The following is a 23,659-nucleotide window of genomic DNA, read 5'->3' as shown; positions in this document are numbered from 1 at the left end:
GGGAGACCCCATACACGCTGCCCATACACGTGGCCACAAGCTCCCTCACTAGGCAAATCAATTAACACCCAGATTAATTAATACTATAGGAATAGCGGAGATCTCCTGGGTCATAAAAGTGAAAGGGGACTGTAAGTGGAGCACAAATTGTTACTATTGGAGGCAAATCAAACAGTCCTCCATACATCGCATACAGTGCCCCTGCCACATTGTCTAGGAAACCACATTTGATTTTTTTCTACGCAGCACTGCACTACAGAGCAGGGGAGGCCTAGTAGTGAAACGGAAGCCTAATGAAGGCCCTTAAAGAACTTTTGAACACAGACTGACTTAGCAATTCACCATTAAAGAAGAAGCTAAACTACAGCAGCCTAACTGAGAGTGGAGTACTCTCACACAGCTCCCTGATGGCACGACACAGAAAATACAACATTAGGTACTGACAACAGCCTGTAATGTACACAGGGAAATCTTGACATCTTTCTATTTCCCTAAATTCGACATTGAAAGTTTGTGAGTCGTGGAGGATGTGAGACGTAACACAAGCCCTTTCACAAATACTGAGATGTCTTCACCCGTACATGCTGTGCAAAGGGCCACTGAAACTGATCTAGGTGGCCTCCATGCCTCGCAAAAAGCCGGCGTCAGTTAAAACATCACAGGCTGGGGAAAGGTTGTTCAGGATGATCTGAGCTATCATAATGAGACACGCACAATCTTATTTATCGCTCTGACTGTTTTTAAGAGGGAGACACGAAAGATAACTATTACTTTTGGCGACAAACGCTCTTCAGGCATGGAGACAAACTGGCTCAGTAATATTATTTTGTTATGCAAAGTAAAAGTTTTCAATAATTTTGTTTATCTTTCGTTGCACATGTGTATAGATTTTATGTACTTTACTAAGTTTTTTTTTTTTAAATGTACCGTAGTTAAATTAAGCCTAAGGGGTTATCAGATTATATAGTGTCCTTCAAACATATACTGAGAACCTTTCTTTTCTCCCTTCTACTATATGTTTCTTAACATTTGTAAAGTGACTCCTAAATATGTATTTAGCATGTGTTGGTTTATATTTAGCTCATCTGGACAATGTTTTATCCATTTTTCCCCAAGGTTTCTATCATTTACATGTTTTATAGAGATCCCAAGAGCTTAACATATCACACGTCTATACCAACAGAATGTACCTGTATAGGGTAACCCTAGAACACTTCAGACATGAGAGCACTAGGTACTGTGTGTGATAGGTACGGGTTGTGCTAGGTACTGTGTACTCTGGGTACTGTTTGTGCTAGGTGCTATGTGTGCTAGGTACTTTGTGTGCTAGGTACTTTGTGTGCTAGGTATTTTGTGGGCTAGGTACTGCGTGTGCCAGGTACTGCGTGTGCCAGGTACTGCGTAGCTAGGTACTGCGTGCGCTAGGTTCGGTGTGTGCTAGGTACAATGTGTGCTGGGTACAGTGTGTGCTAGATACAATGTGTGCTAGGTGCAATGTGTGCTGGGTATAATGAGTGCTAGGTGCAGTGTGTGTTGGGTGCGGTGTGTGCTGGGTGCAATGAGTGTTAGGTGCAGTGTGTGCTGGGTACAGTGTGTGCTAGGCATCATGTGTGCTAGGTACAATGTGTGCTAGGTTCAATGTGTGCTAGGTACTGTGTGTGCTAGGCAAGGTGGGTGCTGGGTACAGCGTGTGCTAGGAACAGGTTGAGCTATGTATAGTGGGTGCTAGGTATCATATGTGCTAGGTACAATGTGTGCTAGGCACAGCGTGTGCTAGATTCAGTGTGTGCTAGGTACAATGTGTGCTAGGTGCAATTTGTGCTGGGTATAATGAGTGCTGGGTACAGTGTGTGCTAGGTACAATGAGTGCTAGGTGCCGTGTGTGCTGGGTACAGTGTGTGCTAGGCATCATGTGTGCTAGGTACAATGTGTGCTAGGTTCAATGTGTGCTAGGTACTGCGTGTGCTAGGCAAGGTGGGTGCTGGGTACGGCGTGTGCTAGGTACAAGTTGAGCTAGGTACAGTGGGTGCTAGGTATCATTTGTGCTAGGTATCATTTGTGCTAGGTATCATTTGTGCTAGGTATAATGTGTGCTAGGCACAGCGTGTGCTGGATACAGTGAGTGCTAGGTACAATGTGTGCTAGGTGCAATGTATGCTAGGTACAATGTGTGCTGGGTATAATGAGTGTTAGGTACAGTGTGTGCTGGGTACAGTGTGTGCTAGGTACAATGAGTGCTAGGTGCAGTGTGTGCTGTGTACAGAGTGTGCTAGGCATCATGTGTGCTAGGTTCAATGTGTGCTAGGTACTGTGTGTGTTAGGCAAGGTGGGTGTTGGACACGGCGTGTGCTAGGTACAGCGCGAGCTAGGTACAGTGGGTGCTAGGTATCATGTTTGCCAGGTACAATGTGTGCTAGGTATAATGTGTACTAGACACAGCGTGTGTTGGATCAGTGTGTGCTAGGTACAGCGAGGGCTAGGTGCAATGTGTGCTAGGTGCAATGTGTCCTAGGGCAATGTGTGCTAGGTGCAATGTGTGCTAGGTGCAATGTGTGCTAGGTTCAATGTGTGCTAGGTTCAGTGTGTGCTAGGTTCAGTGTGTGCTAGGCACAATGAGTGCTAGGTACAGGGGGTGCTAAGTGTGTACTAGGTACAATGTGCATCTCACTTGTCTCTGGAATTCTTTGTTACCTACATTTCAGGATGTTGACCAAACCTGCTCCTCAATCTATATGGACAAGCCCATTAATACATATTAAAGCAACTTATTCTAACTTGCTCTTTGGAGCATTAAATTTGATTTATAAGCACCACCTCCCCCCCCCCCCCATACTTGGAGCCCACACTAGGGCTCAATCTTGGTGAATTATTTTAACCACAAATCCCTGCAATTTACTTCTGATGTAGTGATGTTTTGACAGCTATTGCAGCCGGACCTGCATGTCCGATCCTTTTGTTTGTGTATGTTTGAACAGGGGTCCTGCGTGTCCCCAAGTGCTACCTTTCATTCTAAAACTGAATAAAAATTAATTTAAAAAAAAATAAAAAAAATAATATAATAATACAAAATGTCTACCCCCCATGTTACATCTTGTTTGCTGCAATTCTTTTTCAGTGATCATAATCCACCCAACACTTTTTTTAATTTGGAGTCAAACTGGACGTTTTACTGTACCAAACAAGGCTTGCCAGTGACATTTAGTTAGCACATCTTGCCTTGTTTTGTTTGTTATCGTATCATTTCTGCTGAGGCCAAACAGGGACTGTTATGTGTCAGGACTGGGTGTGTGAAGTATATATTGTGTATATAGAGCAGTTCCAATATAAAATCAGAGGTAAATTACACAAAAATGGGAAAGTTTAATAATGAAACTAAATAGTATAATTCTTTTTTTACTACAGATAACAAAACATATATTTTAATCTCAAAAGTGTTCCATGCCCTTAGACTTATTTCTATATTTTCTTTTATAGAAATCTGGGACCACCCAAACACTATTAAGAACACCCTACTCACCCCTGCCTTGTCTCACAGTGACGGGTTCAACTTTTTCATGTTCCAGGATTAAAAATACAAATGTTAGGACGTTTTGATATATGTTTTCTGGATTAAAATAGGACATTCAAGAGAAGGCAGGGGCAAAAATAAAAGGCATTATTGCATATGGTCCTAGAACAATCACACGCCCAGTTTATCATTGCACAAGAGCAGGAGCTGAAATTTATATTATGCCAACATGAAATTATTTATATTCTAAGATGTGTATTTTTTATCTGTTTTGTAATATTGGAACAAAAAAAGTAAATGATGTTTTTAGTAAAGTGATCCCTTGCGGTGCAGGCTCTCTTATGCAAGTTAAAGGGACATTCCAGCCACAATTGGAATCCACACGGTTGTATTTCAGTTTTGAATAGAACCATTTTTGTAATATACATGTATTAGCAAAAATGTTTCTAATAAGAGCTATAGCTGTTTCAAATGTGTATTTATGTATGCACCGTGCACAAGCATTTTAAACAGAGAACTTGTTAAGAGGGCTTAAGGTGTTTCTACCATCTGGTAATGACTCACGGCTAGATTTCGAGTTTTGCGGTAAGCTCAAAAAACAGCGTTAACAGGTCCTAACGCTGCTTTTTCACTACCGCTGGTATTACGAGTCTTGCAGGTTTAGGGGCACCGCACGCTTTTTTGGCCTTACCGCAAACCGACTTACGTAAGCTTTGTAAAGTCTTTTTTCTATGGGACTTCCATAGCGCCAGTATTACGTGTCTGTAAGTACGTGTCTGTAAGTGGTCCTCCATCTGGAGGACCACTTCTGCCGGCTTCGTTGAGGACATCTTGCCACTTGGATGAAGACTTCTCCCGGTAAGTGAATCTTCGAGGGTTAGTGTTAGGATTTTTTAAAGGGTCTATTGGGTGGGTTTATTTTTTAGATTAGGGACTTTGGGCCGCAATAGAGTTAAGTGCCCTTTTAAGGGCAATGCCCATATAAATGCCCCTTTCAGAGCAATGGGGAGCTTAGGTTTTTTAGTTAGTATTTTATTTGGGGGGTTAGTTGTGTGAGTGGAGGGTTTTACTGTTGGCGGGGGTGTTTGTATTTTTTTTTACAGGTAAAAGAGCTGATTTCTTCGTGGCAATGCCCCCACAAAAGGCCCTTTTAAGGGCTATTGGTAGTTTAGTTTAGGCTATGGGTTTTTTTTATTTTGGGGGCGGCTTTTTTATTTTGATAGGGCTATTAGATTAGGTGTAATTAGTTTAAAGATCTGTAATTTGTTTTTTATTTTCTGTAATTTAGTGGGTTTGTTTTTTGTGATTTAGCTCATTTAATTTAATTTATTTAATTGTATTTAATGTAGGGACATTATTTAATTATAGTGTAGTGTTAGGTGTTATTGTAACATAGGTTAGGTTTTATTTTACAGGTAAATTTGTATTTATTTTAGCTAGGTAGTTGGTAAATAGTTAATAACTATTTAGTAACTATTGTACCTAGTTAAAATAAATACAAACTTGCCTGTAAAATAAAAATTAACCCTAAGCTAGATACAATGTAACTATTAGTTATATTGTAGCTAGCTTAGGGTTTATTTTATAGGTAAGTATTTAGTTTTAAATAGGAATAATGTATTTAATGATAGTAATTTTATTTAGATTTATTTAAATTATATTTAAGTTAGAGGGCGTTAGGGTTAGATTTAGGTTTAGAGGTTAATAAATTTAATATAGTGGCGGCGACGTTGGGGCGGCAGATTAGGGGTTAATAAGTGTAGGTAGGTTGCGGCGACATTGGGGGTGGCAGATTAGGGGTTAATAAATATAATGTAGGTGTCAGTGATGTTGGGGGCAGCAGATTAGGGGTTAATAAGTATAATGTAGGTGGTGGCGGTGTCCAGAGCGTCAGATTAGGGGTTAATAAATATAATGCAGGTGTCGGCAATGTCGGGGGAGGCAGATTAGGGGTTAATAAGTGTAAGATTAGGGGTGTTTAGACTCGGGGTTCATGTTAGGGTGTTAGGTGTAAACATAACTTTAGTTTCCCAATAGGAATCAATGGGGCTGCGTTTACTGAGTTTTACGCTGCTTTTTTTACAGGTGTTAGACTTTTTCTCAGCGGCTCTCCCCATTGATGTCTATGGGGAAATCGTGCATGAGTACGTAAGACCAGCTCACCGCTGACTTAAGCAGCGCTGGTAATGAAGTGAAGTTTGGAGCAAAATTTTGCTCTACGCTCACTTCTTGCCTTTTAACGCCGGGTTTCAGAAAACCTGTAATACCAGCGCTGCAGGTAAGTGAATGGTGAGTATAAACTGCTCGTTAGCACCGCACAGCTCCTAAAGCAAAACTCGTAATCTCACCGTCAGTTTGTTAATTGCTGATATGCTTACAAGCCCTCCTGGTGCTCTGAGCAGCTGCCGTATTTAAAATGCTGGTGCACTGAGAATATCACTAAAAACAGTGATAACTTTTACTAGAAACATTTTTGCCTATACATGTATACTGCAAATATGTTTCTATTCAAAAATGTAATTCATCTCCGTGCAGTTCAATTTCGACCGGAATGTCCCTTTAAGTAGTAGAGATCCTAAGACCTTTGCATCCTAAACTTTGATCCTTTTAGCGTGATTGACAGCTCCTTCTTCCACATGATTGTGTGTGAGTGCAGGTGGCACGGCTGCACTAGTTTTGAAAAACAATAAAAAAAAATTAAAAAAAGTACATTTAAAGGGACAGTCTACGCCAGAATATTTATTGTTTTAAAAGATAGATAAACCCTTTATTACCTGTTCCCCAGTTTTGCATCCAACACAGTTATATTAATATTCGTTTTACCTCTTTGATTACCTTGTATCTAAGCCTCAGCACACTGCCCCTTTTCTCAGTTCTTTTGACAGACTTGCATTTTAGCCAATCAGTGCTGACTCCTAGGTAACTCCACGTGCGTGAGCACAGTGTTATCTATATGACACACATGAACTCACACCTTCTAGTGGTGAAAAACTGTCAAAATGCATTCATATAAAAGGTGGCCTTCCAGGTCTAATGAATTAGAATATGAACCTCCTAGGTTTAGCTTTCAACTAAGAATACCAAGAGAACAAAGCAAAATTGGAAATAAAAGTAAATTGGAAACTTGTTTAAAAATACATGCCCTATCTGAATCATGAAAGTTTATTTTGGACTAGACTGTCCCTTTAAGACTAAAATACCTAAAATATGTAATAACATTTAAAAAGATTAATGAGCAGATGATAATCGTCCTAATGCACAGTATGCAGCTGCCTATGGGTATTTTTATTCTTAGCATATTTGTTTTTTAAATTACATCAGTAAAACTTAACTTTCATTTATCTTTGCTGGTTTTAAACCCATGTAAAATATTTTAAGCAATAATTTAAAATTAAAATACATTAATGTAATAGTTAAACAAAAAAATTACCCTGCAATGTCCCTTTAAGTAACCGTATCAGCAAATAGTAAGATGTAACTAAAATTTTAATTGGTTTCCGTATTGCATTGAAATGTTCATATTGCAGGCACTGGAAATTGCATGAGAGTTCTTTAAAATGTCACTTGTAGAACTAATTAGTTCAAGGGCTGAAGCGTCTCTTCATATTGAGTGTGATTAAATATGTATATTATTTTATTCTAGATATCCATCCGTGTGCTTCAAAACCCTGCTTCAGCAACTCCACCTGTATTGAAACTGGGGATGGAGGATACATTTGCCTGTGTGCCCCAGGATTTACAGGAAAAACCTGCCTTCTTAAAAAGGGTCCATGTGTCACAAATGGGTAAATAATCATTGGCATTTTGTATTTTTATAGTTTTTCTCTATGGATAAATTATAACTACGGGCTCCATTTATTAATCTGCAGTCCTGAGATGCTAGTTTATGCCTGCGGAATATGCACATATCCTGTGAGGCCCTATGCACCCGTAAAATTAAGATCAGTCATTTGTTTTTGGTTTTAATGTGTTGTTAAATTTATTTTTATATGTAATATTAAGTGCTGCTCCAGGTATAAGTCTAGTTGAAGTTATGTGCTTTTTATATGACGTAAATATTGAAATATAATTAAGAATATAACTCCAACCTGCCTGGGGCAGCACTAAATATTACTTTTTTAAATATGCGTCAGAAATGTATCATTTCATTGCAGAACATCAGCAAACAAAATAGTTTAAAAACTTTTAAAGCTATAATTGTATTGGCAAAATATGCATTGCTTGGCAGTATATTGACACAACCTATGAAACACATGTTGGGTTTTGTTAATCTTATCTTGTTTGCCAATTAGGGACTGGTAAAAAGTGCTCTTGCACATAACAAGCAATCACTGTGTACCATATTCGAGGACCAGGGTTCTGAATTCTACAGATTCTCTGGGGGAAGAGGAAAAGCTGCAATGTTCACAGTTAAATTACAGGAAAAACAATAAATAATGAAAATATATTGTAAACCTGTTTGAACTATGCATAATTAATATTTTATAGGGTATTTCAATTTTAGTTTAATGGCCCTTTAAGCCAAATATTGCCAATTATGCACACACAGTTAATATTCATGACATAAAGAATTAAGAAAGTGAAGCCATTCAGAACTGTTCCTACTCAAATACACATAAAATTGGTACTAAAATATTGTTCCAAAAAGTTATTCAATCCTTTTACAATTTTGTAAATTGAAATCAGAGATCTATATGGTGTTCTTTCCTCCAGAGGGCGACCTTTGAGTTTTGACCACGTTTTTATTGGCCAACTATCAGATGTCCTTAAAGCACACATCGCTAGTTCTATTGTTTCCTCGAGCCACAAAACTGTGACACATAGGCCCTCATTAGAGGTTCTTATTACTAATCTCCATGAAGAAAAGGATCTCATGGAGAGAGGCTGTCCACACATATTCAGCAATTGGTTACGCGCGAGCAGGGCTTACTAATCATCCCAGACGATCAAGTCCAGACTGTCTGATGTTCGCAAACCTCTGAGGTTGCAGATATGTTAAGGAGCAGCGGTCGTGCGACTACAGCTTCTTAAGTTTTAGTTGTGGGCTTGCTTGAGTGAGCTTGTACCAAAACAGCCCCAAGGCCGCTTAAAGGGATAGGAAAGTCAAAATTAAACTCGCTTGATTCAGATAGAGCATGAAATTTTAAGACATTTATAAATTCACTATTTTCAAATGTGCTTCGTTCTCTTGGTATCCCTTTTTGAAATTGAATGCGCACATATCCTACACTAGTGGGAGCTACTGCTTATTGGTGCCTGCACACATTTGTCTCTTGTGATTGGCTAACTAGATGTGTTCAGCTAGCTGCCAGTAGTGCAATGCTGTTCCCTCAGCAAAGGATGACAAGATAATGAAGCAAATTGGATAATAGAAGTATATTGGAAAGTTGTTTAAAATTGTATGTTCTATCCAAATCATGAAAGAAAATGTTGGGGTTTCCTGTCCCTTTAAGATGCTTCATAAATGGGGCCATATTCTTAGTTCTGCTTTTGTAATTAGTGCAGAGAGTGGGCCACATGTGCCCATAGGTTTCCAGTTGCTTGTCCCTGAATTAAATTATGATACGGGTACGTGAATCTTTAAAAATATTTTTATTACAATTTGCTCTGTTAATACTTGTTTTTTCATTAAAATACCTTGTTTTGTTCTGGTACTATAAAGCATTTCTTGCTTAAGAATTTTGGAAAGAGTCTTAATTTCTTTATACAAAAACAGTTATATAATTTTGTATTAAAAAATAAAAAATAACAAAGCAAGTTACCAATTCCCAAAACAAATTTAGTGCTCAGTCAGTAAGTAGCGTACTGAAAAATGCAAAGTAAGCAGTATAAAATAAATGATTTGCTACTCTTGAAATTTAATAACTGGTCTATATAGTTACACTCACACCGCTCACTTAATTACGCTGTCTAACAGATCATATTGCCTGACATTTGCCACATGAAATATGTATAATTATCCACATATTGGAGATCTGTTTACAATTTCATAGCTCCATTTGTCACATTTTAAATTGTGCTCCCTGACACAGAGTGAATATTTAACATATAGAAATGTCAAATCTTGGCAGATGTTGGTACTATTAACATGATAATACTGCCAGCTGTTTCATTTGGAAACTGATTATTCTGTTTCCTCATTAGTCCTTCAAATATAAATTTGCAATTCAGATAGGATGTCTCAACAACCCTTCTTTCTGGAATATTCCAAAACACATAGTTCACTAATTTGTAAAATCAGAAAATGTGTTTATGCTATATCAGCTGTCACTGCCCGACTTTTTTTGTTGTTAAATATATACATTGCCAGATTACAAGTGGAGTGCTAATTAATGCTACCGCTCGAGCACTAACTGCACTAGAAGTTCTGCTTTTTGCGCTCTTTGGGTTGCACTCGTATTATGATTTGAAAGTAAACTGTTTTCACTCACGTGCTAACCCAACCAGCGCAAAAAGCTGAACTTAGAATATTGCGTGCACGTTTATGTATTCCTCTATGTCGATGGAGCAAAAAAAAATGGCAGCAGAGTTTTTGAACTAGGTAGAAAGTTGGTAACCTAGTGTTGTCTGCAGGGATAGCAGCCTTTACCACCAGGTGGAGGATGTGAGCTAAACAAAGCACACCGATAAAGTGATCCTCATGGAGAGCCTTTGCCAAATTTGGTGCTCCGTTGGTGTCAACGAATCCCATTTCCACATTGGTGCCTGCTCCTTTTCCTACCAACTGCACCATCAACCTTCTAAGAGCATGCAATATATTTTTAGTGTATGCTGCTCATCCAACACCTCAGCATGGAAGAGGAATGATCAGTAGCCCTACCGATTGGCTACTGCCATGACTAGGACTGCCTACAGCTGCACCAACACTAGAAGTACCACTACTCTCATCCTCATCCAGTGCCCCGGGAAGGGAGAGGAAGGCTTGATGGCAACTAGGAGGACTCCATAAGTCAATGGTAAAATGCACTGACTGTCCAGAAGCCTTCACTAGCTCTTCCTCCAACACAGCAATGCAGGATTGGTATAATGAGCATACTATGCTCCTGCGGAAATTGCTGCATGTAGGGAGGTAGTATTGGGGAGTAGCTGCTTCCATCAACTGCTTGAAAGGCTCCCCTTTGAGAATAGGGAAGGGCGCCTCACTCAGATGGGTTAATTTTCTAGACTGCATCCTGGATATCCCATAGAGTGAAATCCCAACAAAATCATCTAGGGTTGGCTGAACACATTGTGATGGTGAAGGTGGTGCCTGAAATGAACTGCAAAGAAATAGAAGTGTTTATTCACACAAAGGGTTAAACTTTAATTAAAAACTTTTTTTTTTAAGTCCCCAAAAAAGCGTGCAGGTCTCTACCTATTAGTCACAGGCTGTGCCCCACAGCAATATAATTGTTAATAAACTAAATGTGTAGTTAACTGCAAGAAAACAGGAATGTTTCTGCACAAAAAGGGTTAAACTTTAATTGAACCCCCCCCAAATAAAGCCTGCAGGCTAACCTATCTGTCACAGGATATGCCCCTATAGCAATACAATTAATTTTGAATAAACTAAACATGCAATTGAAAACAAATTGCAAGAAAATAGAAATGTTTATGCACACAAAGGGTTAAACTTTAATTTAAAACTTTTCTAAGCCCCCAAAAAAACCAGCAGGCCTCTACCAATCAGTCACAGGCGTGTGTCCCCACAACAATATAATTATCAATAAATTAAACATGCAGTCAACTGCAAGAAAATAGAAATGTTTATTCTCAAAAAGGGTTAAACTTAAATTAAAACTTTTTTCCCGCAAAATAAGCCAGCAGACCTACCTATCAGTCACAGGCTATTACCCCACAGCAATTTAGTAAACTAAACGTGCAGTCAACTGCAAGAAAATAGAATGTTTCTGCACACAAAGCAAACTGACACAGGCATACACCACTGACATTCTAATGAACTGAAGTCGAATTTTCTAGAAGATAGCTGATGTTCACTAGACTACCACCTGCCTATGCTACGTTAACAGTGGATTGGTCTAAGTGTACTTACCCTTGATGGGTCAGGATGAGTGCCACTCTCCTTCTCGGCATCCCTCGTGGAGGAACGCTGCCTAAATTTAAAGGGGCCATGTCCCAATTATAGGAACTCCCACATGGAGGACTCTGGGCTGAGTTTTTGCCCTCTTACCTTGCTCCTGAGACCAAAGCACAGTAACCTGGTTCCTGTGTATGCTCAACTTGCTCCTAAGACCAAAGCATACTTTCCTGATACCTGTGTATGCTCATCTTGTTCCTGAGTTCAAAGCATTCTTACCTAATACCTGTCTATGCTCACCTTGCTCCTGAAAACCAAAGCAAACATACCTAAAACCTGTATATGCTCACCTTGCTCCTGAAAACTAATTTATACTTACCTGATACCTATGAATACTCACCTTGCTTCTGAAATCCAAAGCATATTTACCTGATACCTGTGTATGCTCACCTTGCTCCAGAAAACTAAAGCATACTTACCTGATTCCCTTTTATGCTCATCTTACTCCTGAAAACCAAAGTATACTTACCTGATACCTGTGTATGCTCACCTTGTTCCTGACACCAAGCATACATACCTTGCACCTATGTATAGTCACCTGGATCTTGAAAGTCAAGCAGAATAACCTGATACTGGTGTATGCTTGCCTTGTTCCTGAAGCTGTGCCTATCTTGTATCCTGTGTCAGTTTTACCAACAGTACCCACTGGGTATTCTATGCCTGCTGAGAAACCTGTGTCTACCATACCAGTGACAGCCTTCATTAAACCAGCTGTGCCTGCTGTATCTATTTTTGGTATCCAGTGGTCTCAACAACAGTACCCGCTGGGTATTCTATGCCTGCTGAAAAACTTGTGTCTACCATACCAATGACAGCCTTCTTTAAACCAGTTGTGCCTGCTGTTCCTACCAGGTATTCTGTGCCATCTCACCTTTTGCTACTCAATTTAAACACCAATGTCTATTGGACTTAGTTACTGCTAAAAGACTTTAGTGCCTTACATAAGGTCTTTTCTGTGATCTTCAACCTGAACTACCAACTGTTCCTTTTAAATTGTTTTTAGCTTTTTTTTTTTTTTTTTTTTTTTTTAAAAGTTTAATTTGTTCTTTGTATCTGTTTCCTGCATTTTGAGTTTCACACACCCTCATCCCCTCACATTTGGACAAGTCTGATTTTTATTTAATGCCTGACTTACTCTCCCTAACATCAATCATTTAGTGATACTCTGTCAGGAACGGACAGAGGAAGTTGTACACATGAATGGCTAGAACCCCTGAACATCATTGTAAACAAAGGAGCTGATTTCTCAAATGATCTTAAGTGTTCTCTGCCCCTTGTTTTGGAGCCGAAATTTCCTAACGAAAACAAAACAAATGTGACTAATAAACATGAAAAATGTCTTTACATTCCAAATTTGGTCTCGTTTTCATTCATCCACTCAGTATGCTGCGGAATCGACCAATATTCAGAAGAAAACGTATTCATCTGAAAATGAATACGATTGTCTAAAAAAAATATATACAGTATATATATATATATATATATATATATATATATAGTTTCAAAGATCAAATAAGCACTCGCTGGACTTCAGTCATCAGTGACAACCCGCTTTATTCTGTGACGTTTCGGGACAACACACAGTCCCTTCCTCAGACAAACAACAAATGAAAATGGCAGCCTAATAAAGGCTAGTGAAACCCTCCCCCAAATGTTAAACCAATGAAATAGATGAACGTGTGAGGACAGAAGAAACCAGACTTCTGATAGGTCTGTGATGCTGTAAGAGCCATTCTTATAGGCTAAAAGTGAACGTGTAAGTAGTGAACAAAATAGTGTGACAATGTGAAATAAACACAATACACAAACAAATGAATATGTAAATAAAATAAACTCCACATTCTGGGTCCATAGAGTGTCACTGGGTAGTATGGACAACAAAATTATAAGGTACTAACACGGAACATAACAAAACATGAAGATAGCCGTATTGGCCAATCAGATCTGTGTATACATAATCAAAGAATCGTTGACCAATCAAAAAGAGCAAACCTTATACCAGTATGTAGTCAGACCCCTTTTGTGTGGCTATAACCTATATCGATGTATAATCGGTGTCTAAAAATAAACATCAGCAACCCCCAACGCTAAAAATATAACCAGCATAAATCATAATCATGTGTGATTGCGTAGTTCATCAGATCATAGCATTCCAGCGCGATCGGGACAAAACTATCCGAAATACCTAATCTAAACACGGCGTCACCAGCCAATGGGAGGCCACAGTCGGTACACACCCTCATCGGGTCCAATCAAATTGTGTGAAGAGACCGCGCCTCGAGACCCACATAGGACAGCTGTCAATGCCCGCCAGCCAATAAGATACACCCTCAGCCAGCCCATAGATACCGCCAATCAGATAACATTGTGGAGCCACATACCACTAATCAGCCAATCCAGTTACGTTAAAGGCACCTACTGTCGCACTTGAAGGTGCACCACTGTAAATAAACCTATATACCACAACATTATGTTAATATATGCGAACACGAATGTGCGCCGATCAGACCACAATAACACCTAATGGCAGTTTTAAAACATTATCGCCATATGGAAAGTGTATAACTAACAGCAACGCTTAATAACAATTTGTGCACCAAAGTAGCAACACGCAAAAAGTGTGAATATGCCTAAAATCATATACCAATATTCGCGATAATCAGCCCCAAAAAAATGCAACAAATACATAGTTGAAATGTGTCATTATATCTATAAAAGTGTTTTTAAAGACCTGTACACAAGCACATAACGACTATATGAAGCCATACATCGGATATCAGACAGAGCTAAAAGCTATACAAGCTTATGGACACCCGACCACAACCAATCACCGGTACATATTAAGGCCGGATATATCATAAATAGCTACCCTACTGTGAGGGAGAGAATGTTTCTCAAATATAACAATTAGTGAAAACACTCAGTATGCTGCGGAATCGACCAATATTCAGAAGAAAACGTATTCATCTGAAAATGAATACGATTGTCTAAAAAAAATATATACAGTATATATATATATATATATATATATATATATATATATACACAGTTAGGTTCGTAAATAGTTGGACACTGACACAATTTTCATGATTCTGGCTCTGTATGCCACCGCAATGGATTTGAAATTAAACATCCAAGATGCAATTGAAGTGCAGACTTTCATCTTTAATTCAAGGGTCTTAACAAAATAGGAATTGCCTCTATTTTCAAACACAGTCCCCTTATTTCACGGGCTCAAATGTAATTGGACAAATTAACACAATCATAAATAAAATGTTAATTTTGAATACTTTGTCAATGATCCTTTGCAGGCAATGACTGCTTGAAGTCTGGAATACATGGACATCACCAAATGCTGGATTTCTTCCTTTGTGATGCTTTGCCAGGCCTTTACTGCAGTTGTCTTCAGTTGTTGTTTGTTTGTGGGTCTTTCTGCCTTAAGTTTTGTCTTCAGCAAGTTAAATTCATGTTCGATCTGGTTGAGATCAGGTGAATGACTTGGCCATTGCAGAATATTCCACTTCTTTGCCTTAAAAAACTCCTGGGTTGTTTCGCAGTATGATTTGGGTCATTGTCCATCTGTAAAGTGAAGTGCTATTCAATCAACTTTGTTGAATTTGTCTGAAAATGAGCAGACTATATATCTCTATACACTTCAGAATTCATCCGGCTGCTTCTGTCTTCTGTCACATCATCAATAAACACTAGTGACCCAGTGCCATTGGAAGCCATGCATGCCCGTGCCATCACACTGAGCCGTTCCAAGCCTTCTCCATACTTTTTTATTCCCATCATTATGGTACAGGTTGATCTGAGTTTCACCTGTACAAAGAATGCTGTTCCAGAACTGGGCTTGCTTTTTTAGATATTTTGTCACAAAGTCCAAGCTGGCCTTTCTATTCTTGAGGCTTATGAATGGTTTGCACCTTGTGGTAAACCCTCTGTATTTGCTCTCGGAATCTTCTCTTTATGGTACACTTGGACAATGATATGTCTACCTCCTGGAGAGTGTTCTTCACTTGGCTGGATGTTGTGAAATGGTTTTTCTTTACCATGGAAAGGATCCTACGATCATCCAACACTGTTGTTTTCTGTGGATGTCAATGCCTTTTTGTGTTGCAGAGCTCACCAGTGCGTTTTTTTATTTCTCAGAATGTACCAAACTGTTGATTTGGCCACTCCTAATGCTTTCTTGCTGATGAGCCTAATGATAGCCTGTTTCACTTGCATGAGAATGCTACACCTGGAATCAACTCCAGAACTTTTACCTGTTTAATTGATGATGAAAATACAAAGGAATAGCAAACATCTGTCCATGAAACAGCTTTTGAGTCAATTGTCCAATTACTTTTGGTCCCTTGAAAAAGAGGGGGCTACATATTAAAGAGCTGTAATTCCTAAATCATTCCTCCAATTTTGACGTGAATACCCTCAAATTAAAGCTTAGAGATTGCACTTTAAGCCCATATTCATTATTTAATTGTAACTTGAATTTATTTTGGTACAGAGCTGAAATAACAAAACTTTGGTCAGTGTCCAATTATTTACGGACCTAACTGCGGGCTAGATTACGAGTGGTGCTCTAACTTTAGCGCTAGTGTGATATAATATTTTTTTAGGTTCCCTATAGCATCTTCAACCTCTCTAGCCTCACCAGTACTATTTAATAACAGAAGGACTGGTGATGCTAGAGAGGCTAAAGATGCTCTAGGGAACCTAAAAAAAAACAATATTGCACTCGCTAAAGATAGTGCACCACTCGTAATCTAGCCCTATGTGTGTGTATATATATATATATATATATATATATATATATATTCACACATACACAGTGTACCTGCATCTCTCTTCAGAGCTGTTCTCTTATGTTAACTCTTTGCAAGAAATGAGGCACCTTATATGAAAATGTGGAGCTTCACTAGTAAGGGGTTAATATAATAAGGGGTTAAAATAAGGGTAAATTAGTACCATAGTGAGTGCTAACTTCCAAACCTTTAAAGATAATAATTGCTGTGCAGTGAAAGTTTTGGGAGGGGCTGCAAATTCATTACTGTAGCACTGTTAAACATTTTCCCTTTTTTTTTAAATAATTTTTTAATGTTTTACACAGATCAAACCGCTAGATTTAGAGTTTTGTCAGTAAAAACCTGCGTAGCTAATGCTGCTTTTTTTTCCCAGCGCACCCTTCAAACAACGCTGGAATTAAGTGCGGCGGGAGTGCGGCGGTTTAGGGGTTAATACATTTATTATAGTGGCGGCGAGGTCCGGTCGGCAGATTAGGGGTTAATAAGTGTAGTTAGGTAGCGGTGACATTGGGGGGGCAGATTAGGGGTTATTAAATATAATATAGGGGTCAGCGATGTTAGGGGCAGCAGATTAGGGGTTAATAGGTATAATGTAGGTGGCGGCGGTGTCTGGTCGGCAGATAAGGGGTTAAAATGTTTTATTATAGTGGCAGGGATGTGGGGGGGGGCTCAGTTTAGGGGTACATAGGTAGTTTATGGGTGTTAGTGTAGTTTATAGCACAGTAGTTAAGAGCTTTATATTCATGCGTTAGCCCATAAAGCTCTTAACTACTGACTTTATTTGTCGGTAGGAGTCTTGTCAGTAGATGGTCTACCGCTCACTTCTCCCAAGACTCCAAATACCGGCGTTAGGCAGATCCCATTGAAAAGATAGGATACGCAATTGGCGTAAGGGGATCTGCGGTAGCTTGGAGTCGTGGTGTGGAAATGAGCGTTAGACCCTTTCCTCCCTGACTCTAAATACCAGCGGGCGGTAAAAAGCAGCGTTAGGACCCCTTAACGCTGCTTTTGACGGCTAACGCCAAACTCTAAATCTAGGTGAAATAGAGGTAATAGTAGGAGATTTCAAACATAAATATATTATAAAGATAGGAATATGCAGCTGAAGATGAGATCCTTCAACTCTAACTTTGCACTTGATATTTAGATTTGCGATCAAATGTTGGCACCTCCAAATCTAGACAGACAGAGTGTATGGGGCTGATTTATCAGCCCGTCCAACATGATCCGCAACATGTCCGCTATACATCGATGAATGCCAAAAGCATACTTTATCAACATTAAACATTGCACAAGCAGTTCTTGTGAACTTCTTGTGCAATGCCGCCCCTTGCAGATTTGTGACCAATCGGCCACTAGCAGGGGGTGTCAATCAGCCCGATCGTATGAGATCAGACGTATTGATGTCTGCAGCCTCAGAGCAGGCGGACCAGTTAAGGAGCAGCGGTCTTAAGACCGCTGCTTCATAATTGCTGTTTCCGGCAAATCTGAAGGCTCGTGTGGAAACAAAGGCATAAGGGGCCATTCGGCCCTTGATGAATCGGCCCCTATGTATGGATTTGTGTATACTCTCTAAACATGTGCATTCAGCTTCATGTGAATTATTATTTTTCCAAATTGATACTGATTTGGTGTATTCTCTGAAAATTAAATCACTGAATAAAATACTAAAGGAAAAAAATGATAAACAAGCAAATGTGTGAACTAATCAATATGTTTGCTTATTTCGTTAGGCGCCATACAAAGGGGCAGGAAAAGGGGCTGATATTGTTTGGTTAATCAGCTTCTTAAATTGCAATTATGCACAGGTTGTCTGTCCATTCATGTGCCCAATGTCCCTAATATAGTCCTGCCATAGTAGTACTAATGATTGATGTTAGGGACAGCCAGTCAAGAAATAATTGTTGATTTTAGTAATGCAGGCTTGTGCAATCAATCATTAACCTAGTATAGGGAGGTTGGAGACTAGGTGAAGCTGATACATTTTCAATGATATTTACTTTTTAACTATTGGAAAGTTTAGTTGTGTGATTCTGGAGTGTTCTAATCATTTTCTCCTTTCAAATGCACAAAGCTAAAGAGAAAGCACTAACAAGTTTAAACAAATGTTACAGATGGTGATATTTTATATATATATATATATATATATATATATATATATATATATATATATATATATATATATATATATATATATATATATTTATTTTTGTTGTTGAAATTAGTATTAGTATTAGAAACAAATTTCGTATTGAATATTATGACAAAATACCTGCATGATTGAAATTTTGATGAAACAAACAGGAAAAATCTAAAAATATTTTTTTTGCCTATGTACATCTCTAATAAGCACAACACATGTTTTTATGTGGTAGTAGTAAGTGCCAGTCAACTTATCTGTAAGCTTGGAAATGTGCCAACTTGACTGTGTGCACCAGCTAACTTCTAAGCAAGCATTTAAAAAAAAAAAAAATTCCGTTGGAAACCTGTTGTAAAGCTTTATAACATTGCTAAATATCTAGAGCATAATTTACACTAGAATGTCATTTAATAATACAAAAAATTAATACATTAACAATGTGCACATACTACTGTATGCTAGAATATTATTTGGTGTTACAAACTCTCTTGCTTCTATTGTAGTAATTGTTTAGTCACTGTATATTTAACATGGCTTTAACATTGTGTCTTTATTTTGTATCAGGTCTCCCTGTCAGAATGGTGGGACGTGCATTGATGACAATGGCTTTGCATCTCATCCCTCTTGTCAGTGTCCCTCTGGTTTTATTGGAAATTTTTGTGAAATAGACGGGGATAACTGCAATCCTAATCCTTGTCACAATGGGGGAAGATGTATAAATATTGACTCAGGTTTTCTGTGTCATTGCATAGTTGGCTTCACGGGACAATCTTGTAATGACCCAATGCCTCTGTGCAAGAGTAACCAATGTTCAAACGGAGGGACATGCTATGAAAAACCTGATGGATTTCAATGCATGTGTCCATCTGAGTATACAGGGAGCACATGTACTTATATCAATAGAAACAAGAGCACCTATGCGATTGGTTCATCAAAGACACATGCCTACTTCTTCCCTCCAGGCTCAAATCACAAGTCCATGCAGCATCCAGGACATGAAGTGCTGAAGATCACTGTCAAGGAGACCATTCATAACATAGACCCTTTTCTTAATCGAAGTCAAGTTGTCTGTTTCATTGTTCTGGGCCTGCTCACCTGCCTTATTGTCCTGATTACTACTGGAATTGTGTTTTTCTCCAAGTGCGAAACCTGGATAGCCAATGCCAAATACAGCCACCTGCTACGCAAAAAAAAGGATTTCTACATGAAGACCAGCACTGAAGGGGACCATGATGTAAAAATAATATTTCCAGAGAAAGTCAAGATTGCAAACTACAGTAGAAATTACACTTCTATTTAATGTTAAAAATTATTGATTTTTATGCGTTCTCCTTATTTAAGGTGGCATTTAAAAAAAAAATCAGCTGTTGCCCATCAAGCCGTTCCTACAATAAATGTGATAGGTGTGGTGGTCATATTTTGCTGTATTGTGATAACCGTGCTATAGTGTTGTCAGATTCAGTACATTTTTGCTTATTTTCATTTTGCTATAGCCAAAAAGGTAATACAATATATTACTGGCACATTTTCTTACCTCCTAACTGTTACACCTTAGAAAAAAGTCCAACCAGCTTGAGTGGAAACCAAAAAGTCGTGAGATCTTGTTGTCTGAAGGCAGAGCTAAGTTGTTTAAATTAGTGAGTATGGCTGCTGGAGTTAGTTAGTTTAAGGGTACTGCTGTGCATTTTGACAGTGGGGCTCAATTTATGAGTTTACTGATTTCAATATGTGAAATTGGGACATTAATAAGTTAAGAGAAACTGTAGGACACAGTTTCGAAGTCATGGAATTCCTTGAAAATACAGTATAGTAGATAGCTCTCAGTTTTCACTAATGTCAATATGGCCTGGGGCAGTAAACATCAAATGAGTTCAGCACAAACCCAGGGTTATTGCACATTCTCTGTGTCTTCAGTTCAATTGTCTCTATTTCTTTATCTATCTATCTATCTATCTCTCTTATGTTTCCCTTTTCCTGTTTTGTCCTCCCCCCCTCCCTCCTTCTCTCTCTCATTGGCCCATTTTGCCTATATGTGTCAGCTATGAATCACAACTCCTCACTCCCCTACTTCTAAACACCTCTTCCCTTTAATTTATGCTTTCAATAACTCTGTTCTAGCCTTTTTCTTTTTCTCCCTCAATCTATTGCATTTTTTAAAAATTTTAAAGAAAAAAACCCCACTTTTAAACACACACAAACATCCATACATACATTATTTTTAATATTAAATGTCATCTAACCCCTTTAACCTAAGTGAACATATACTGAATAACATTTTCAAATATATATATTTTTTTTGTTCTGCTTTTTATATTATTAAACTAATTTTTTTTTCTTTGCACTTTTTTTCTAAATATTTTTTTTTTTTAATTTTATGTATTTAATTCTTTAAAGAAAATTACAACATCAGCAGGGGGTGATTCATACTTGAATACTCTATTTGTAAAAGTAATACAAATATATTTGTGACTCTGTGCTTCAAATGACTTGAGAAAGTTGAATAAACATTCCCAGCCCTTCTCATTGAAATAGATTTGAAGTCAAATTCTAAGATGCATTAAATGATAAGTGAAAAAGTTTGATAAAAAATATACTATTTTCTGTAAAAAATAGCATTTAGTTGTATGTGATTTCTGTATGTGAATATTGAAATAATTTTATTAAACAACTCTATTATATTGTTGGGTGCATTCATTTTTTTCAATTCCTGGTTTAAATATGACTGGCGGGTAGGACAGAATCTGCCATTAGACAAAAGTACAAAACTCAAATAATGCAGCTTTATGTGACAACCCAGCCGCTAAGTTTGCCCTCCACTTTTTTCAGGTCATTATGCAGTGTCATGTGGTGGGTTCCCCTAGCTGATAGAGTTGGTGGTAGACTGAGATTGAGGGCCTGATATTCAAAACCTCGTCAGCATAGAGAGAAATCACACAAAATCTTTGGGATTTTTTTTACAAAAAAGAACTACATGACTTGTTAGCAGAAGCAATGGAAACAGAGGTTATAAATTGGGAAGAATTTAAATTTATATTTACAACTAATCCAAGGACTCCCATTTTCTACCATCTCTATAAAGTCCATAAAGACTCTGTTAACCCTCCGGGCCTTCCCATTATTTCAAGACATTTCACGACATCGCTGAATGCTGAAAGCATACGCTGTCTGCATTTAGCATTGCACGAGCAGTTCTGGTGAACTGCTTGTGCCATGCCGCCCCCTGCAGATTCGCAACCAATCAGCCGCTAGCAGGGGGTGTCAATCAACCCAATCGTATTTGATCTGGCTGATTGCTGTTCGCCGCATCAGAGGCGGTGAACCAGTTAGGGAGCAATGGTCTCAAGACCGCTGCTTCTTAACTGCTGTTTCCTGCGAGCCTGAAGGCTCGTGCATAAACAGCTGCATTGGGGCCAATAGATTGCTTGGTAAATCGGCCCCTATTTGTAGCAATGTATCCATCTACATCGACTGATACTTACAGCCAATGATAATAAATATTAGATTGTATCTAAAGGACAGATGTAAAAGTTTGAAGGTTTGGTATGAGAAGAGAGTTTTCTATAGATCTCCGGTGACATTTCAGCGTTATACACAAGTATTCCGCAATTAACCAAGTGATGTAGCGAATCATGTCCGCCAGACATTGCTAAATGCTGACAGCATATTTCTAGTGAAATGCTTGTGCAATGCCGTCCCCTGCTCACCGGCAGCCAATCAGCCGCTAGCAGGGGGTGTTAACTATCCCTGATCTTAAGACTGCTGCTTCCTAACTTCTATTTCCGGCAAGCCTGAAACGCTAAGCATAGAAAGCAGCATCCGCTGCTTGTTAAATCTATCCCAGTGTATAAATGGGGATATATACAGAAGTCTTTATTAACTTTCTTAATTAAATTAAATATGTCTTATATCAAAATGATATCATCTTTAAAAATAAACACTACATACAAATACAGGGGACAGCATTGGGTACTATGATGACCCAGACTTATGCAAAACTATATATGGCCCAATTTAAAGACCAGTATATATGGAACAACTTAATAAGATATCTAAGATATATTGATTAAATTATTATCATCTAGAAGGGTACTCAATCAGAGGCAAATGCGTTTATGGGTCACATAAATAAAATAGATATAATATAAAATTCATAGCAAATACTTCTAATGAGCAAATTGAGTTCCTAGATCTGGTTATGTTTCATGATCCATTAAATAAAACAGTTTTGGTGAGAAAGTATAGAGAACCCTCTGACAGAAATGGATTTCTGAATGCTAGCAGTGGTCATATTCCCAGCTGGAAGTCAAACATTCCATTTGGTCAGTTTCAGAGAATACATAGAAATTGTTCCAGGATAGATGACTTCCAACAGCGCCTAGTATATATTTTTTTTATATGTATGTCTTGTAACCATTACCTTTAACCATATGGGCAGCATCTTATATTTTATTGTTTGTACTAATATTCTGTTATTGGTAACTAATCAGTTCTAGTATTAACGACAGTCATACATGAAGCAACAGCTGTCATTACTAATGAAGTTCCTCTGAGGTGTAACAGACAAAGATCCTTAAATTTGTTAGTGGGTAGTTCTGAATCTATGTAGACAGAGAACCCTTTAGAACTATTTAGAGAACTAGAGAAGCTATTACTTAAGGATGCAAAGGAATGACAAGATCTGGTCCTTTTGAACAATAATATTATACATGATATTGTACCTAGAGGTTTGAGAATTTTTAAATTCCCGGCTTTTGAACTAGATGAGGTGGAATTCCAAATCGAATGGCAGTAGGCGCTACATAAGTGTTCAATCACCCTAATTAAGATCTTGATTAAATACCGGGAATTAAAATTAGAGAGTCTTAAGTCTGAAATAGATAGTGTAGTTGACAAAATACAACCATTTAAAAGCATAGAGAAATGGAAAGAATTCAATGATAATATACAAGTAAAGATCAACAGTTTTTCTAAAGAATTGGAATCAAATAAACTTAGAAGAGATTTGAAGGACTTTAGAACAAATAAAATTTACACATATAAACAGCAAGAAAATGGCAATGTTCAGGCTGAATATGAAAAACGGGTTAAGGGTGATGAGGGACAAGAATTGAATACACCAATGAGTATCC

General features: G+C 38.1%; 1 protein-coding gene across 1 annotated transcript in view; it reads left to right on the top strand.

Moving 5' to 3' along the window:
* The window catches only part of DLK1 (delta like non-canonical Notch ligand 1), a 56,913-nt gene extending 35,705 nt beyond the window's left edge, over positions 1-21,208 (top strand). The window contains exons 4-5 of the mRNA XM_053689310.1: positions 7,152-7,293; positions 19,095-21,208. Coding sequence (XP_053545285.1) covers positions 7,152-7,293; positions 19,095-19,830 — 878 coding nt within the window. The 3' untranslated portion in view covers positions 19,831-21,208. The remainder of the gene's footprint in view (positions 1-7,151; positions 7,294-19,094) is intronic.
* The last annotated feature ends 2,451 nt before the right edge of the window (positions 21,209-23,659 follow it).

The sequence above is a fragment of the Bombina bombina genome, chromosome 1, assembly GCF_027579735.1.
Source record: "Bombina bombina isolate aBomBom1 chromosome 1, aBomBom1.pri, whole genome shotgun sequence".
NCBI lineage: Eukaryota > Metazoa > Chordata > Amphibia > Anura > Bombinatoridae > Bombina > Bombina bombina.
This window is presented reverse-complemented; position numbering and strand designations above follow the sequence as displayed.